Genomic DNA, 17201 nt, shown 5'->3' with positions numbered 1-17201 from the left:
CCAAAGAGAAATGAGTGCCCTTGTCTCTCTAGTCTGCAAATCAGCTTTGCTGTAAGAAAACTGTATGAGGACATCCTATCCCCCTGCCTCGGTCATCTGTCCATTCATTTAGCAGATGCTTAGTTAGAACCTACTGTGTGCCATCACTCTTGAGGTTCTGAAAAATCAAAACTGGCAAAAATTACTTGTTCTTTAAAATGCTTGCCTTCTGGTAGAGTTTTTTTTAATAGATAGAACAGAAAAACACCCGTTACAGTTTAACTCCTAATTTTCCCTGAGTCCCAGTTCTCCTTCCCTGCCATAAACTAGATGTGACCTCTCTCCATAAACCTTTACTTTTGTATGACTCAAACTAAAGTTTATACCAAACCAGTTGTTTGGGAAATTGATAGAATTACCTCAGACATCCCTGATACCAATGTTCCCCAATCACTCATGAAAAAGAAATATGAAGATGGCTTTCTGAAATCAGATTTCAGAGAGTCTCCTCCATAACCATAGTGTTTTTAGTGGATCTAAGTAAGCCCCAAGAACCTCCTGATTCTGATGTGGGACATCCTAACTACCTCTTATAAACAAAACAAAAACCAAAAACAACAAAAGAAAACTTTATCGCTAAGTGCATATATGGTTACGGCTATCATATGTAAATGAATGCACAGACCTAGAGAGTTATATATGAAATTATGTATGTTAAAAAAAAAAAAAACAAAAACAGGGCACCTCTGACCAGATGGCCCAATATCATCTGAGCATCACCAGCTTCCAGGGTCACAGCACAAACATCTGGCCTTTACGGATGTTCATTTGGAATTGGAGTGGCATGTGCTAGTAAATACCACTTGGACAAAAGATAGAAACTGCAAATAGGGCGAGCTTGATGAGTCATAAAGTTATGTAGTTACCTTTGACCCTCAGTGTTTAAACAGAGCTGAGCATTTCACATCTTCATTTATATTGTGGGAAGTGAAACTGGAAACTTTCCAAAAGTTGTGCCTTGAACTGTGAGAATTCTGCCTCACTGGAGTGCTCATTTTAGAGATGGCAGCCATGTTTGGAACGTGTGGGAAATTAAGAGCTTTTTAAAAGCTGATTGAAGGGATTTCTGAGGCTATAAGGCTAGCTCCAAGGTCTGCAGCAAACCCTTCATACATAACTAGTCTCTGCATTCATACTTTTACAACCAAGAGCAACATGTCTCTGGGACAGCTCCACTCACTTTAGAAGACATCAATTCTCAGATGAGTCTCCTTCATATTAACCTGAAATGTATCGCTTTGTAACTTTCATCCACTGGTTCTAATTTTGATCTCTCAAACTAAAAAGAATACCCTTTTGCTGTCAGCACCTCAGACTGTTTCATCCCTTGGATTTCTCTTTATGAACTAAATATTACATTTTAAACTTCCCTTAGTTAACTTTTGTTTCATGTCTTATCTTCCTTCTGGATGTTCTCAAAACTACACACACACACACACACACACACACACACACTCACTCACACACACTCACACACAGAGTTGGGATGGCTTCTTTCTGGATGACTAACTTAGAAATAAAAGCTACAGAATTTGTCATATTCATCTAATTACCAAGGAGTGGGGAAACTTTGAATCTTTGAATCTTCAAATGTTGTAGAATGGTGCAGTCGAAGTAAATTTCTCTTAAGGACAGAAAGGTTTCCCAACAAATTCATCTTTTTTTTAGTGAACACCAATGCCACCTCATCTGATTTCGTGTCCACTCTCAGAGATAAATAATTATATTACTTTTTCTTTGGGAATTAATGCTAAGCCTCAGTTACATTGAGACTGCCTAGTGTCTCCCAGATTGGAAGCAACAGAGTCAAAAACAAGTAGCTCTAGGAGCTTCAAGCAAATTCATTGCCTCCGTAAGTAAATCTGCAGTACCCACAAGTTCAATCCAGAACACAAAATAGGATTTTAAGTTAAATGTAAATGTGGTGTTAGCCCTCCATAGCTAATGAACTGCCCCTCTATAGTTAATGAGCTACATGTAAATCCGGGTTCCATCATTTATAATTCCTACTACCTGGTATGCACCCAAAAAGTATTAGCTGCCATCATTCTGAATGTCATTCCTGGTGACAGTGAGTTTTCTATTTGTGTTACTAATTACTGCAAGTGTAGTTGCTTCAAGAACATAGTATCACTGGGCTGACATCAGAGTATCTTCAGCCAGTTGCATTCCTTCCTTCAAAGGATGCTAGAGGAGCTTTCCCTTTTTTCTGCTTCTGGCCAGTGATTTGATTTCATTCCTGAGCCTTGTCTCTGTCTGCAAAGCCAGGGACTTTGGGCCACATCCTTCTCCTGCTTCCATATTCCTGGAGTTTTTGCTTCCAGTTCTCACTTCCACTTCCATGGGAAAATATCCCTATCTCAGTACCAGCCAACCAGCAACTTTAGTTTGTCTTCTCTATGTAGCATAGCATATTCACAGGTCCTAGGACTTAAAGCTGGGACATCTCAGGAGAGAGCACTGTTCTGCCTACCTCTTTCTTAAAACATACTCAATCTGGAACCAAAGTTTATCTGCCTACCCAGGATAGAAAGAGAACACACAGAAAGGCCTTGTCAAAGCTCCATGGCCTCTTGTTTCATGATCATCATCAATGAATGCATGAGACTGCCAGTCTCTCCATTCCAAGAAGTCACCCCTTTTCCCAGAAGCAAAGTGAAAATGACGATGGGAATAAAAGTTATGGTCCTTTTACCTCTGGAAAACTAGGAAAAGGGGCGGGGGAGGCCATGTATTTCTGGCAGAAATCACCTTTGAAAGAAAACAAACTAAGCTCTTTGTTGCTGATCTTGGAACACCAATCCTTGCGTATGTAAAGGTGTGTTCTCCCCTGTTCTATGCCCTCCAGCCTCAGATGAAACTTTCTTAACAAGGTGACTAATCCTACTTTATTTAATATGTGAGCTGGTTAAAGAACAAATTCTGTTTCTATCAGCATGAAAAAGTCACGTGGTCGTTCTGTGGACCCTGTTCACAGCTGGAAGTCTAGCTGCCATCTGTACCGCTCATGTCTGTCCATTCAACACCTTCATGTATGCTTTTTCATCTTTTTAGTAAAGGAAAAGACTTCTGGCTAGTCTGCAGGTTGCCTAAAGGATCCACGTGCAGTGAAAGAATGTCTGAGAGACTGGTTACTCGTTAGGGTTGACAACAACTAGGGAGTAGAAGCCAGACCTGGTGCTGGTGAGTCCCATAGTAGACAGCAGCCTTTAGGGCATCTGCTAACACTGTTTTTCCCCTGCATCACAAAGGCCTGACTAGGTACTCAGTCTGTGAACCACAGTTTTCATCTAAGGCAGTAAAATGCTGGATATATTGTTTACCCTGGACAAACCTGAAGACAAGCCATCATGTTCCCTCCATTGGGATTGGTATTAGGGATTTTCCAGTGTAGAGTTTTTACAGTAAGGAACATATCTAATCAGATGAGCAAAGAAATTTTGTGACCATGTCAAAGTAAACATGTTTTATCACCAGTCTCCTTTGACCATCTCACGTCTCACATTTTCTACTGTCACATACACAGTTTTCACAAAAGGGCACAGGCTGTGCCTGCCACATGAGCTAGTGAAGACCACACTTTTGTCTACTACATTTCATTTTCTTTCCTTGTTAGCCACATTGTCCAAACCTCTGGGCTGGGAGGTGGGATATAACCTATGGTAAAGCAGGCTTCAAATGCCATGTGTGGAAGTTCTCACGGTCGCACATAGGCAAGGCAAAGCGAACATTGCTGGGCCCACTTCCGTGCCTCCTTAGCATTTCCCTGCAGCCTCTTGTATGGTATGGAGCAGCCTCCTACCAAAAGGCATTCTTGGAAAATGTCCTTTATACACTGCCCCTTTCCTGAGGTGCTCTTTGTGCATTTTGTAAATCGTTTCAGTGAAAGTGAAAGCTATGGCTCCTGGTGGAGCCTGACATGAATTTTAGGTAGAGAGAACACAGGTGCCTAAGACAGCCCATTGCTGTCTGCAACACTGAAATAGGAAAATATGTGGGTTGGTGCCATTTAATTTGTTTCTGTGTTAGGTTGAGATCTTTTTTCTCTAGTATGCATCTGCTGAACATTTAGTTTTTAAGTACTTGACTGAGATTGGCCCTGTGACAAATCTGAATTTAAACAGATTGTTAAAATTTAAAAGGTTCTTAAAGGCAAGTCCATATTCAACTGGAAATATCTCTTTGCAACTAAGACAGAATGTGAGGGCAAATTTTAAAGTTTTAGCCAATGATGCAGCATGTATAGAGCCGTATCACTGGGAGGTACCTCATACAGTTAACTCCTCACTCTATACCTGTTCTTTGCCTTCATCTACTAGGATTTCCAAATAATAATGAAATTACGACAAAAACAAAACAGTGCCCTGAGAAGTGAGGCGTGTGCTCCGTCTACTCACTGTAGTCACTCCCAGGCACTGTTTTTAATGAAGTAGAAAAACAAGGTGTAAGCAGACCTGTGACTTGCACCCTGCTTCTTTACTGCTCGTGGCAGAATGGTCCCGTGGCCCCACCGCTCTTTCCTGACCATCTGTGTTCCCTGAACCAGGCTTGCCTGATGCTGGAGGGCCTCTTCTCTCAAACTCACCTCTCAGACCTAAAGAACCCCCTAAAATCATCCGTGAGTCATGGAACCTGCCAGTTCCAGTGTCTAAAGTATGCTGCTGCTGAGTCTCCTTCCTTCTGCCCTACATTCCCCCGTAGTTGACCACAGGCAGACAGTGGGCAAACAGCTTCTAGCAACATGATTGTCAGACGACCAAGAGCCTAGATTTTCTTTCCTCCATACCTCCTCCAAGTTTGCTTTCTGTTCCTTTCCTGGACTGTGTGAGGATTATCTCCCGTTTCAGCCTATTGTTTTTCATTCACTTCTTTACTCTGAGGAATGCGAGGAAGAGAAGAAAAAATGGGCTTTGAGTAAAGTCAGTCTTCTGATAGGCACTGTCCATTGTGCCTGTCGTATAGGCATTATGCTGACTATGTTCATCAGAACATATTCCCCGTGGTTTTCTTTGGCACTGATGAAGTACAGGTTTTGTGAAAATATATGACACTCCTTTGCAATGCAAGAGGTTAGTTAGGCCAATGTATTTCTCTTTGGGGTAGTTCTATATTCATCTCTTATTAGTCTAGCCAGTGCAGTGCCTTACGGCTGCAGTTGACAGGATAGATCTTTTCGGTCCTCTCAGACTTATGAATCCACTTCTGAAAGCGGTGTGTATTCAGTGGGAATCATACTTAAGAGTTTGAGCTCACCTTCTCCTGAGCTAGTGATGTATAGGTTCCGTATTTCCCATGGGAACAGCACCAGCGAACCACATTGCCAGGTGGCCGCATCGTCATAGGAAAAACAGCAGGCCTCTAGCTGTGTTGCTGAACCAGGATGTTCATAGGGTGCTGTGTAGCAGGTAGGATACATGGATGTCAAGGAACATCTATATTTTCAGATTATTTTATGTCTCTGAATCTTAAGTGTGCCTCCTTACTTAGTATGGTTAAATCTCAGCTGGGGATTTTTGTTAAGCAGTCTGAGCATGCCTACCTTTTAGTTAATACTTCTACAAATATAGTTGAATTTCAGTGTGTTCTTTTATTTTTTTTTCTTTTTTTGTCACATGCCTTTTTGTTTCTCTAGTCTTTTATGGTTTTACATTAAGTATATATTACAATAAATGAATATTTACTAATACAACATTTTAATTTAATTATTTTTTCATGTTTTCAAATGTTATTACCTTAATGATTATCATAAATTATATTTTCTTCCCATTTATTTATTAATTTTACATCCCGATCACAGCTCCCTCCCTCCTCTCCTCCCAGTCCTATCCTCCCACTCTTTTCCCCCTTTCCTTCCTCCCCTTCTCCTCAGAAAAGGTGAGGCCCCCTACCAACCCACCCTGGCACAACAGGTCACAGCATGACTAAGCACATCCTCTTTGACTGAGGCCAAACAAGGCAGCCCGCCTAAATGAAAGTGATCCAAAAGTAAGCAACAGAGTCTGTCAGAGACAGCCACTCAACTTGCTAAAGGACCCTCCTGAACACCAAGCTGCCCATCAGCTACATACGTGTAGGGAGCCTAGGTCTCAGCCCATGCTTGTTCTGTGGTTGGTGGTTTATTCTCTGTAAACCCCCATGGGCTAGGTTAGTTTACTTTATTGGTCTTCTTGTGGAGTTCTTGCCCCCTTTCAGGGCCCTCTGTTCTTCACCCAACTCTTCCACAAGGCTCATGGAACTGCACCTAATATAAATTATCTCATCAGAACATACTTCTAATTTATAGTCTTAGTTTCAGTAAGATAAAGAAATGTTTCTTCTATATAATTCCTTTCCTTCCAGCCTTTTAAATGTTATTTATATGAACAGTATGTTAAAAACCTAGCAACAAATTTTAATTACTTTACATAATCTTTTATTTTAAAGAAACTGTATAAAGGAGAGAACAAGTAATAAATCTTTATATTTATAGGGTATTTATAATCTTATTTGCAATTTCTAGCTTTCTTCATTCTCAAGATCTAAGTTCCTAGCCCTCATAGAATTTCTCTCCATCTTCCTCCCTTGTTTGGTTATTGTCAAGTATATTACATTTCTTATATCACATACCTAATCATTCATTTATATACATGTTAGCCTACTTACTTAGTTAAGAGGGAAAACTATTTTACTTTCTAATTACTTTCACTCTGTGTGTGTATATATGTGTGTTGATACCTACCTACGATCTGTTGTAAACCTAAAGATTTTGATTATTTCTTATAAGCACATCTGGTGTCTGTGAAGTATTTTTGTTGTTTGTTTCTTTGTTTGATCTGGGAATTCTTTATTTCTGCATTTTTGGAAGATAATTTTGCTGGATATACTTTTAGTTTGGTTTTGGTTTTTCCATCATTGACACTATCCTATTGTAAATGCATTGATTCTCCTGAGAAGTCAGCTGTGACTCTTACTTGAAGCTCCTTGTTTAATGATCTTTTTCTTTGGCTTTGAGAATTTCCTCTGTCTTTGACCTTCAGTATTTACACTCATATATCTAGATACTGGTCCTTTGTGACAATTTATTGTACTTAGAATTGGTTCATTTTCTTGAATGTGTCAATGTCTCTCATCAAATTTGAGGAATTATTAGCCATCCTGCTTTGGAACATTTTTCTAGTCTCTACTCTCACCTTTTGCCCTGAGTTATATATGTTAGTATATTCACGCTTATTTTTCTCTCAGTTCTTCAGAATGTATATAGTTTTTACGTATATAGTTTTTGATAGCTTCAAGTTCACTCATTCTTATATAGGTGCATGTCTGCTCTTGAGCCCTATGGTGAAATAATTTATTGCAGCTTTTTATTCTTCAACTGTAGGATTTTTCTTTTTCATATTCTTTGTCTTCTTGCTAGCATTTTTTGATGATGAAACATTGGCATACCTTTTTTCCATTCTTTAGGCAGGATTTCCTTTAGTTGAGTAGCTTTTTAATGTCTTCTTTGATTCCTTCACCTGCTAAATCTTAGTATCTGGACCCTTCTTATCTGTTCTTTTGCTATGTATGCATCACATCTTATTTCTTGGCTTATACTGTGATGCTTTCTTAACAGCCAGGCATTTTAGATAAATAATAGAGAAACTCTGGATCCTGATCCTCATCCTTTATTCCCAAACTGGCTTCTTGGTTGTATATTTGCTTAGCAACTTAGCAATATTAGGGTAGTTTAAAAAAAAGAAAGACTAGGGTACTAAAGACTGTTGCTCTGCCATGGTGCCCTTGATATTACTCCTCAAAAGGCATAGCCTTGGGCTATGAGTGACAGGTTTATTTGTTCGTTCTTTCTCTCTCTCTTTCTTTCTCTCTCCTTCCTTTTCTTTCTTTCCTTCTTTCTCTCTTCCTATGGCTCTCTTCTATTGCCTCTTTGCCTGATATGTTAGGTTCCTAGCTATTGTCATCACAACCACTGTTCTTAGCCTTAGCACATTTGTAGTTTGGGGGGTGGGGTATTTGTTTGGTTGTTATTTATTTGGGGGTGTTGGTTGGTTGGTTGGTTTTTGTTTTTTTGTTTTTTTGTTTTTTTGTTTTTTTGTTTTTTTTTTTTTTTTTTGCTCATGGCCTCTGAAGTCTGATCTGATTAAAGCCAAGCCCTTTTAGGGGTAATCTTTGAACTAGTCCTTAAGGAATGCACTGACCCCAGGAAGACACTGAACTGTCTCTCCTGCTGCTTCATCAGCTATGAATTATCAGCCTACTTTTAAAATCGCTTATCAACAGAACTTTTGTTCCCAGTAGCACTTTTGGCTTAAATTTTCCCATCTCTGTTTCAAATAAATATATCTATCACACCTTAGGGGCATTTGGTAAATTAGAAAAACTTAAGCAAAATTTTTCAAAGACTCCTGGTGCATAAAGAATACAAGGAAGCTTATATGTATGGGCTGGAGAGATGGCTCAGAGGTTAAGAACACTGGCTGTTCTTCTAAAGATCCTGAATTCAATTCCCAGCAACCGTGTGGATGGCTCATAACCATAATGAGATCTGGTGCCCTCTTCTGGCATGCTGGAGTACATGCAGATAGAGCACTATATACATAAAGTAAATACATCTTAAAAAAAAAAAAAACTTAGTGCTATAGGTATTTCCCTCTGAGAACGTCAAGTAGTAAACAGGCGCTCGCATAAACTTTACATAGGTGATCAAAAGCCACCTGAAAAGGTCTCTGTTATGTCTTTTCCTCTAGTACTTTGTGTAATTAAATGGACATCATCCCTGAAGGATCCGTCTTCAACCCAGACCTCAAAGATCTCCAGAAATAACTTTTTTTAATTTTAATTTTTTCACAATTTATTTATTATATGTCCCGATTGAAGCCCCCTCCCTCAACTTTTCCCAGTCCCACTCTCCTTCCCTTTTCCCCCTATCCCTTTCCCCTAGTCCACTGAAAGGGGAAGTCCTCCTCCCCTGCCATCTGTCCATAGCTTATCAAGTCTCATCAGGACAGCCTGGATCCTCTTCCTCTCTAGCCTAGTAAGGCTGCATCGCCAGGGGCAAGTGATCAAAAAGCAGGCAACTGAATTCATGACAGAGGCAGCCCCTGCTCCCCTTAGAAGTGAACCCTCACGGAGACTGAGCTGCCAACTGGCCGCTTCTGAGCAGGGAGTTTAGGTCCTCTGCATGGATGGTCCTTGGTTGGTGTATCAGTCTCTGCAGGACCCCCTGGGCTCAGATTTTTTAGCTTTGTTGGTCTCCTTGTGGGGCTCCTGTCCTCTCCATGTTTTTCTACCCCCCCTCAACCCAGAAACAGAAAGACAGGCATGGCATACACTCACTTATAAGTGGATATTAGCCATATAATCTAGGATAGCCATACTAAAATCTACTAATCATACTAAGATCTAAAGAAGCTAAACACTAAGGAGGACCCTAGGGAGGATGCTTAAATCTCATTCAGAATGGCAAACAGGATAGACACCAGAAGCTGTGTTAATAGAGGAAACAGGATGGGAGCCTATCATAGAGGGTCCTCTGAAAGACTCCACCTAATAGGGATTGAAGCAGATGCTGAGACTCACAGCCAAACTTTGGGCAGAGTGCAGAGAGTCTTACAGAAATAATTTTTCAATAGTATTAAAGCTCACATTCAGAAATCATTAAATACAGTTAAACCAAGGACCAAGAGTATGAACCAGAGGACAGGAAGTATGACTCAGTCGTTACAAGTCATATTTATGCTCCAGCATGAGGACTGGGCTTCAGATATCATTACCCATGTTAGGTGGCTCACAAATGCCTATAACTCCAGCTACAAGGAATCCAACTCCCTCTTCTGGTCTCTACGAGTACCAACAAACATATACACGTATACTCTCACAAGCATATAAATAGTTACGCAGTAAAAATCTTCTAAAAACCAAATAGCAGAGTCAGAGTTGGACAATGTATTTAGATCAATCCAAGGCCTTTGTTATTAGAACATTAACAGAAAGGAAGTAAAGCTAACATGTTTATAGAAAGGATTTAAAAGTTAGAAAAGCAACTGATTATTGAAATGACCATAACCAATGCTTCTAGAAATGTAAACTGTAATGTATCATCCAGTGACTATACATCTAAGAGCATTTGAGATACAGCTAAAGAAAGTTTGGTGAGCAAAGTAGTTCAACATATAAATTTGAGCGAGAGTCTCCTACAGTGGGATTAACAGCAGATAACATAGACTTGCAGAGTTGTCATTTAGATTTTCCCCCTCGGGAAGCAGCAAGGAGCACACTCACTTTGCTGGCAAAACAGGTAGAGGTGGGCTCTTGCAGGGTGAGGACTGAAATAAGGTTTTGCTCGGTGAGTCAGTACCACTGAGCTACAACCGCAGCTCACCGTGTCATCTCTTCAGTTATCAACTCTAAGTACCAAGGGGCCTGAGTCCAGTCCCATTTGTCTTTTACAGAAAAACTTTAAGGAAAAAAAACACAGGTGCCTAAGTGACACCATGGTAAGCCTGTTAGTGACAACAACCCAATTGGCTCTCATCTTGTGCTTTCTCTCTCCATTTCTCTCTTTTTCAGTGGCTGCTTCAACCCCCAATTCTACTGCTGGTGCAGCCATGAATTCCTTGACCTCTCTTGGGACTCTGCAAGGATTGGCTGGAGCCACTGTCGGACTGAATAATATTAATGCACTAGCAGGTACCATAAACAGTGAGTATTTGCTGCTCTGGTGGACAGCCTTCCCCTAAATTCTCCAGAAACAGTCAGCCAGAATTGACTAAAAAGGATCTAAAATGGGGAGAACTAAAACTTGGGATGGAGGAGCACATGGTTCAATAGGCAAAATCCCCGCCCCCGACTTTATCTCAAAATAAACCAACCACAGCCCACCCCAGCTTCTTTTCAATGTGCAGCATAAGTTCAAATCCTTAGATGGCTGTGGTTTGACAGATGGAACCTGAAATCCAGAAGTTTGACTTGGTGTTGGTTTTCTCAGTCCTGCTGCAAGGCAGGGTATTCTAATAGAAAAGTTAATGGCGTAGAAGCTGGGAAGCATGTGCCAGCTCTACTGCCAGCCAGCTGTAAGAGCTCCAGCAGCTCCGCTCCCTCGCTGGCCTGCAGTCTCCACCCGAAAACTGAAAATTCTGGGTCCAGTGATATCAAAGGTACCCTGCAGCCTGAAAAATCAAAGATTCCGGACAAGTGTAGGAGCAAAACCTAGTCATTGGAAAGCCAGAAATAAGCGTGAGTGGCAGGGAGGTATTGCTAGAATGAGAAGTGTCTTCATTAAGTACCCAGAGTTATGCTTGCCCCACAGTAGAGACTGCTATGGCGGGGACCCAGGATCTGGACAATAGCTCAGCAAATGACACTTGATTCATTTAGAGAGGACACTGCCTGCCCCGCGCAGCCACCTGCTGATACCTACACGCATGCGGGGCAGTGCCCAGGCCTGAGGAGGAGTCACACTCGAGGACAGAGTGTGGGCCTCTGCACTAGGGAAACTAGCCTCATCCACAAGGAGGACATCTAACCTGCCCGTCTATCTATTTGGTCACCCTAGTTCCCCAGGAGGTCCATAACATCCAACACAGTTTCTGCTCTGTGGACCTTGTCTGCCAGATGACGCAAGCAATGGAACACTGCCTGCTTACATTTTTAATAAATGAGTCCTGGCCATTTACCTCACTTTAAGTTCTGAGTCAGTAAGTACTGAACTGTTTTACTGAGTGATCACTATCGTAATTATCTTAAAGCAAAAATCCTAGTTTACATTTAAAAGTTCAAAGTAATAATTTGAAAAAAAAAATGTGATCAGTAAGATGGCTTGGCGCAGGTAAGGGTGCTTGCCGCCAAAGCTGACGAGCTGAGTTCAACCCCTGAGGGATCACCTGGTAGGAGAGGACACACTTGTACAAGCTGTCCTCTGACCTCCACAGCGTTCTTCTCTCTCTCTCTCTCTCTGCCTCTCTCTCACACACTAAACAAATGTAGCAAAAAGTTTAAAGAGTCTAAAATGCATCTGCATAATTATTAACTTGTATAAACCTGGTAATAAAACAGCACTTTAATAAGTAGATAATCTTCCAGTTTAAGTCTTTCTTTTAGATGCTGTAGGGAGACCAACACCTCCCCCAAAACAAAAACAAAACAAAACAAAACAAAAAAAAAAAAACTTGAGTTTTATCTGACCCTAAAGAAAAAAAAGTTTCTTTCCATGTGTCATAGCTCTTAATTGCCATATAGTACATGGACTGGTAAACTTGTGACAGCCAGAATGTTTTATTCGAGTTAAAACTGCCTCCAGCTTTTACGTTTTTCAACAGCCACCTAGGAGCCTCGAGGCCTGAGTCCTGTCCGGTGCAGCTCCTCTTTTTGACCTTGTCCACAGCAGTGCCGGCCCACTTGCCCTTCACCTGGGTTTCGGGGGTGCGCATACATCCCTCATGCTGCTTCTCTTGCCCCAGGGCCTAGTTCCCCTCAAACAAGGACTTTGATCTGATCGCCAGCCTGTCCTTGGTCTGCAGAGTAACAGGCCAGTGGGAATGGTTGTCCTCCTCAGCACGTGCTCATGACTGCTGTGTGTCCTCTCGTCCGTGTCCTGTGCACCTGCTTTGTTTTGTGTTGCTGGGCTTTTCCCATCTTTATTGTGAGGGCCCAAGGGGACCTTTGTTGAATGATGAGAAACCACACCTTGTCCTTGTGTGGGGTCATATGTTACACAAAGTTTGCGCTGGCAAGGACAACAGTTGAATAAATTGAGTTGCTATTTTTCATCCTTTGTAAGTGGGCTAATAGGAATACGCATAGTTCCTGACAAGTTAAGAAAGAATGCTCTTAATTTCGTATATCCCTACCTACCAGTCAGTGTGAACCAGGAAGAAAATGTGTAATTAAACAAAAATGATACACAAATGGAAACATATTCCTTCTTGATTACTAAGTGTTAAGTGCAAACATCTAAACACCTCAGCATCAACCTAGAGGGAGTATTTACTGCTTGTCTCATTGAATATTAAGGAAAACCCTTTGAAGGTGGAATCTCTCTAATTCAGTCTTCCTCAAAGGAAATGATGTCACCTGTTGAAGCTAAATCTCTTAAAGTAATCAAGAAGTACTTTTCTAGACAGTCAGCTCCTAAGACATTTGCATATTGTTTCCTTGCCAGCTATGTCCCAGAAATGGTTATTGTATGGTGTGATGGCTACAATAATGAGAGGATTCTGGTGTTCTGAGTAGAACCAACTATTCTTCATGATCAAAGCATCCAGAAAAAAAATAGGTAGATGACACACCTTAACCTACACTTGGTGCTCGTCCCTGCCAGAAGGCCAGCCCCTCTCTTACTAAAAGGGTTCATAGATAAGTTGCTTGGTTAAACTGTTTGAAAAACCTTTTCCTTCCTTTACCTTACATATTAATGAGTGAAGCTTAAAAAAAAAGAAAAAGTACAGCCCTCTAAAAATAAAGCCAGAGACCAACAGGATAAAAAGAACATGACTTATTTGGGGCTCACATCTAGATAGTTTGAAGATTTTATGGTTGTGTTTTATGTATTAATATCTAAATTAAGATGAAAAATCCTTTGTGCAGATCTATCTACCCAAGAGCCTTTCCCTGATTAGTTATTTCTAAATGTAAGTGAAATGCATCTTTTTGTTTAAATTGTGTGATTCTCCCACATGGTTAAACATATTGTTCATAAAACTATGGCTCTTTTACTGTAATGAGTCAAAATACTTGTTGAAGAGTGATTTTGAAATTCTTTTCTGTGGATAAAGGAAGAGAGGATTTAAGCATATTACCCTAGCCTATCCTGCTCTTTATTTATGTTGTGGATCATTGTTTTCATCTATCTGCTAGAAGTTTGTAAAGATGAATGCCATTTCATACCGGAGCACAACCCAAACACCTTTGCAATTGTGATCTTGCCAACATAGGTAGGATCTTACCTAATTCCAGTTGCTTTCCCCTGATCCTCGTTTATTGGCTTGTAGCTTAGCAGGCTACATGTCATCTATTCAAAGGAAAACTTACCTCAGTCAAGGGGTCATAAACCTATTCTAATGCATTCCTTACTTTTCTCTCTTTTTATGTGATCTGTATCACCTGCAAGAGCAGCTGGCAAATGAATGTAGTCTGCTTATGATACCCTCCTTCTAGTTCTACCTAGTACCATCTCCACAGTGCTAACAAGAATAATTGTTCATATGTGTGGCTGTGGCTGCCATTTTAACTAATTTAGATCTGTAAATGAAGACCTCTGAAGAGTAATTAAATGTAAAAGATTTAGTAGTCAGGTGACATACGAACTATACTATCAGGCCAACTACCCAGACCTCCCTTACAGAGGTTTGTCACACCTATCATTTTATCCAGGCTGTTGTTTTTTGTTTTTTGTTTGTTTTTTTTTTTGTCCAAATAGCATGCATGAGAACATAGATGAATAGGAAAAATAATTGATCCATTCATCTTTCTCAAAAAAAAAAGCCTTAGTCTTGCAAATGTACCTATTTTATTCAACTAAACTTTCTTCAAACCTCTGCTACTATTATCCAAGGCTTTTAGAGGTAATCAGATGCTGACAGCTGAACTGATTAGAAGAACATCAGGTAATAAGAATTGCTCTCAAAAGTTGAACTCCTCTGACAGCTCTTCACACACTCCCATGCGCTCCTTTACCTGTTAATCCTTGAATTTGGTTAACCCATGTCATTTTCCAGGATAGTCTAAATATTCTCAATGCATCTGTGTTTGAAAGAACTTTTTCATCCCTCCTATTCTTCATTCAAAAGATTTATGTCATAGAAGAGGGAAGCTTTGGGCTGGGAAGACCAACTATCCCACAAGCCTCTACACAGGCTTCTGACCCGTCTCCCCCACACCTGGTCAATTACACGTCATCTACTTCATGCCTCCCTGTAACCGTCCCCAGGCACATAAGGCTAGGAGTTGTCTTCCACACACATAGCAGCAGCAGCAAGCAGAGCTTCTGGAAAGTAAGTGTTGGTTGGAGTATAGTAGAAGAATACAAGCAGACATGGCAAAATACTACCCAGAAGAATGAGGACTAAGCTGGACTGTTGTTTGGTGAAACTGCAGGCCTCCTACATACTCTATTCGTTCCTGAAACCTCCTTCCAATATTCTGAGAGGATTCATTCTGTATCTGTTTTAAAAGGTAGAAAATGACAAAACGGGAGAATTTAAAGGTACAACCTAAGAAGGCTCCAGGTATGGGACTTATGTGACAAGCTGTGGTGGAGTGTCAGGTAGATGTGGAGGCATTCATTAGAGTGAAGCTTAGGCCTCAGCATATCCGTGTCAGGCAGCTGGGTTACCCAGGGTTCCAAAGGCTTCTGTGTACACAGGAAACCACTCACTCTGGGGCAGAGGGCAAGTCACAATTCTTCCGGAAGTCTGTCCTGTAAAGCAATTGAGTTCACACCTGATGGCCTGCATTCCTAATGCCTGTTGTGTTACTCAAAGAAGCACTCCAGTGGTTTCAAGTTGTCTGACACACTCCTTTAGCCCTCTCAGAAGGATCACACACTTACTGAGCAGTAAGGATAAAACATAACCAAAAGGGAAAAAGAAAATTACTCTTCAGCCCTTTGGCAGCCACAACAATAGGGATGAGTGGGAAGAGAAGACACAGTAAGGCAAATGTGATTGGCTAGTGTGGAGGAATCGCTGGGGTGACTAAGAGGACAAATGTTCTCTAAACTCACTCGCTGCGCTTTTTCTGACGGCATAGAGGAGAACAGGCTTCCTTGTAATAAGAACCCAGTGCAGGTGCAGTGGGCCCTCTTCTGACCAGCACCTCTTAGTTGACTGCTTCTGTGCCTGCTGAATGACTTCAAATTACTTCCTTTCTCCAAGGACTAGTATTTCATTATTGAGGTCGACAGACTTTTCCTTACCCGGCTTCTATGAAGACACTGTTGTACCACTCCTCAAGGCCTAGTTCAGTCTCCTTAAGCCCCACAATAGAAAACCCAGACCCAAAGCACTGGGAGGTCCTCCACTGCTAAGTCGTCGACTTTGTAGCTCCCGTGTTTTCCTTTTAGTCTGAAAGATGAAGTTGTCCAACTAACATAAGCACAAATGGTGTGAACAGGACGTCTCCCCTTGCCCTTCCTCCTTGAGGGCTGCGGGTAACGCTAATGGGACTGTTAACTGCTTCTGGTACTTGATTTCTCAGATTTTGCAAGCGTCTCATAGTGACTATCCTCCATTGCCATCAAGATTAGCATTATTTCTAGTAAATTCTTACTCAGAAACAGATCCTTTTTTTTTTAAGCCTTTCTAATCAAAAAGGAAACCAAAGGCAATTGTGTTGTTGCTAACTCCATTTCCTGAGTTCATATGAAAGTTCATACTCCATGAAGCATTGTTTGTTTTGACTCTGTGTTGAAGGAAAATGTCACAGTCAGCAGCCAGAATAGAACAGCCTGGATACAAGAACAAAATCACAAACCAGTCTACATTCACATCCCCCAAGCTGCTGCCAGAATCCAGCTTATAGACAGTGTCACTGCAGTTCACTAGAAAACATTGACACTGCTTACTCTAAGTTGTGTGCTCACACAGACACACACATCTTCCGTAGTAGCTTGAGGTGTCCTGCTCGCCAATTCTGAGCCGGCTGGGTTACATACTCCTGAGGCCCCAGTCCCTCCCAATGTCCCTTGAGTGTTTAGAAAGGAAGACCTGCCTGCTCGGCCACTTCCTCATCACCCAGCTTGAGTGTGAAGGCTTCTCTGCCGCCGGGCTTCCCGAACCACCCATGGCCTAAGAGCCTCGTCAGGGGACGGCAGCGCACGAATATGATAGGCCTCAGCTACTGAGCTGTGGTTTGCGTTGGCTTTGGGCTTTCCTTTACATGCTTCTAAGATCTAAAGAAGCAGAGGCATCTATTTCAAAAAGACCCCAGTGGTACTTGCCAGCAGCACACTGCGTGGAGTGGCTCTGTCTGACTACGGCACCTCACTGGCGAAGGGAGGGAGGGTGGTCATTGCTTAATTCTTTTTTTTCTCCACATCACTGTGATTTATTTCTTCATATGTGTCATGTTTTGTTTTCTGTTGGTTTAACTGGTGTGTGAGCTGCATGCACTTGCTGTTGTACTGTGTCAAATGATTCTCTGACTTCCTTTGGAAAGCACTAATGAATAAGTGCTATTTCTCTTCTCTA

At 41.3% G+C, this 17201-nt stretch overlaps 1 protein-coding gene across 28 annotated transcripts in view; it reads left to right on the top strand.

The window, feature by feature from the left end:
- Celf2 (CUGBP Elav-like family member 2) overlaps positions 1-17201 on the top strand; it is an 860969-nt gene that overhangs the window by 831096 nt on the left and 12672 nt on the right. For 22 of the 28 annotated variants that reach the window (XM_060372818.1, XM_060372830.1, XM_060372809.1 and 19 more), the window contains one exon: positions 10585-10704. In XM_060372818.1, coding sequence (XP_060228801.1) covers positions 10585-10704 — 120 coding nt within the window. Of the gene's footprint in view, positions 1-10584; positions 10717-17201 lie in introns of all 28 variants that reach the window. The other 6 variants (XM_060372810.1, XM_060372806.1, XM_060372825.1 and 3 more) reach the window with 1 other exon arrangement.

This window comes from Meriones unguiculatus, chromosome 19 (assembly GCF_030254825.1).
Source record: "Meriones unguiculatus strain TT.TT164.6M chromosome 19, Bangor_MerUng_6.1, whole genome shotgun sequence".
Taxonomy (NCBI): Eukaryota; Metazoa; Chordata; class Mammalia; order Rodentia; family Muridae; genus Meriones; species Meriones unguiculatus.
This window is presented reverse-complemented; position numbering and strand designations above follow the sequence as displayed.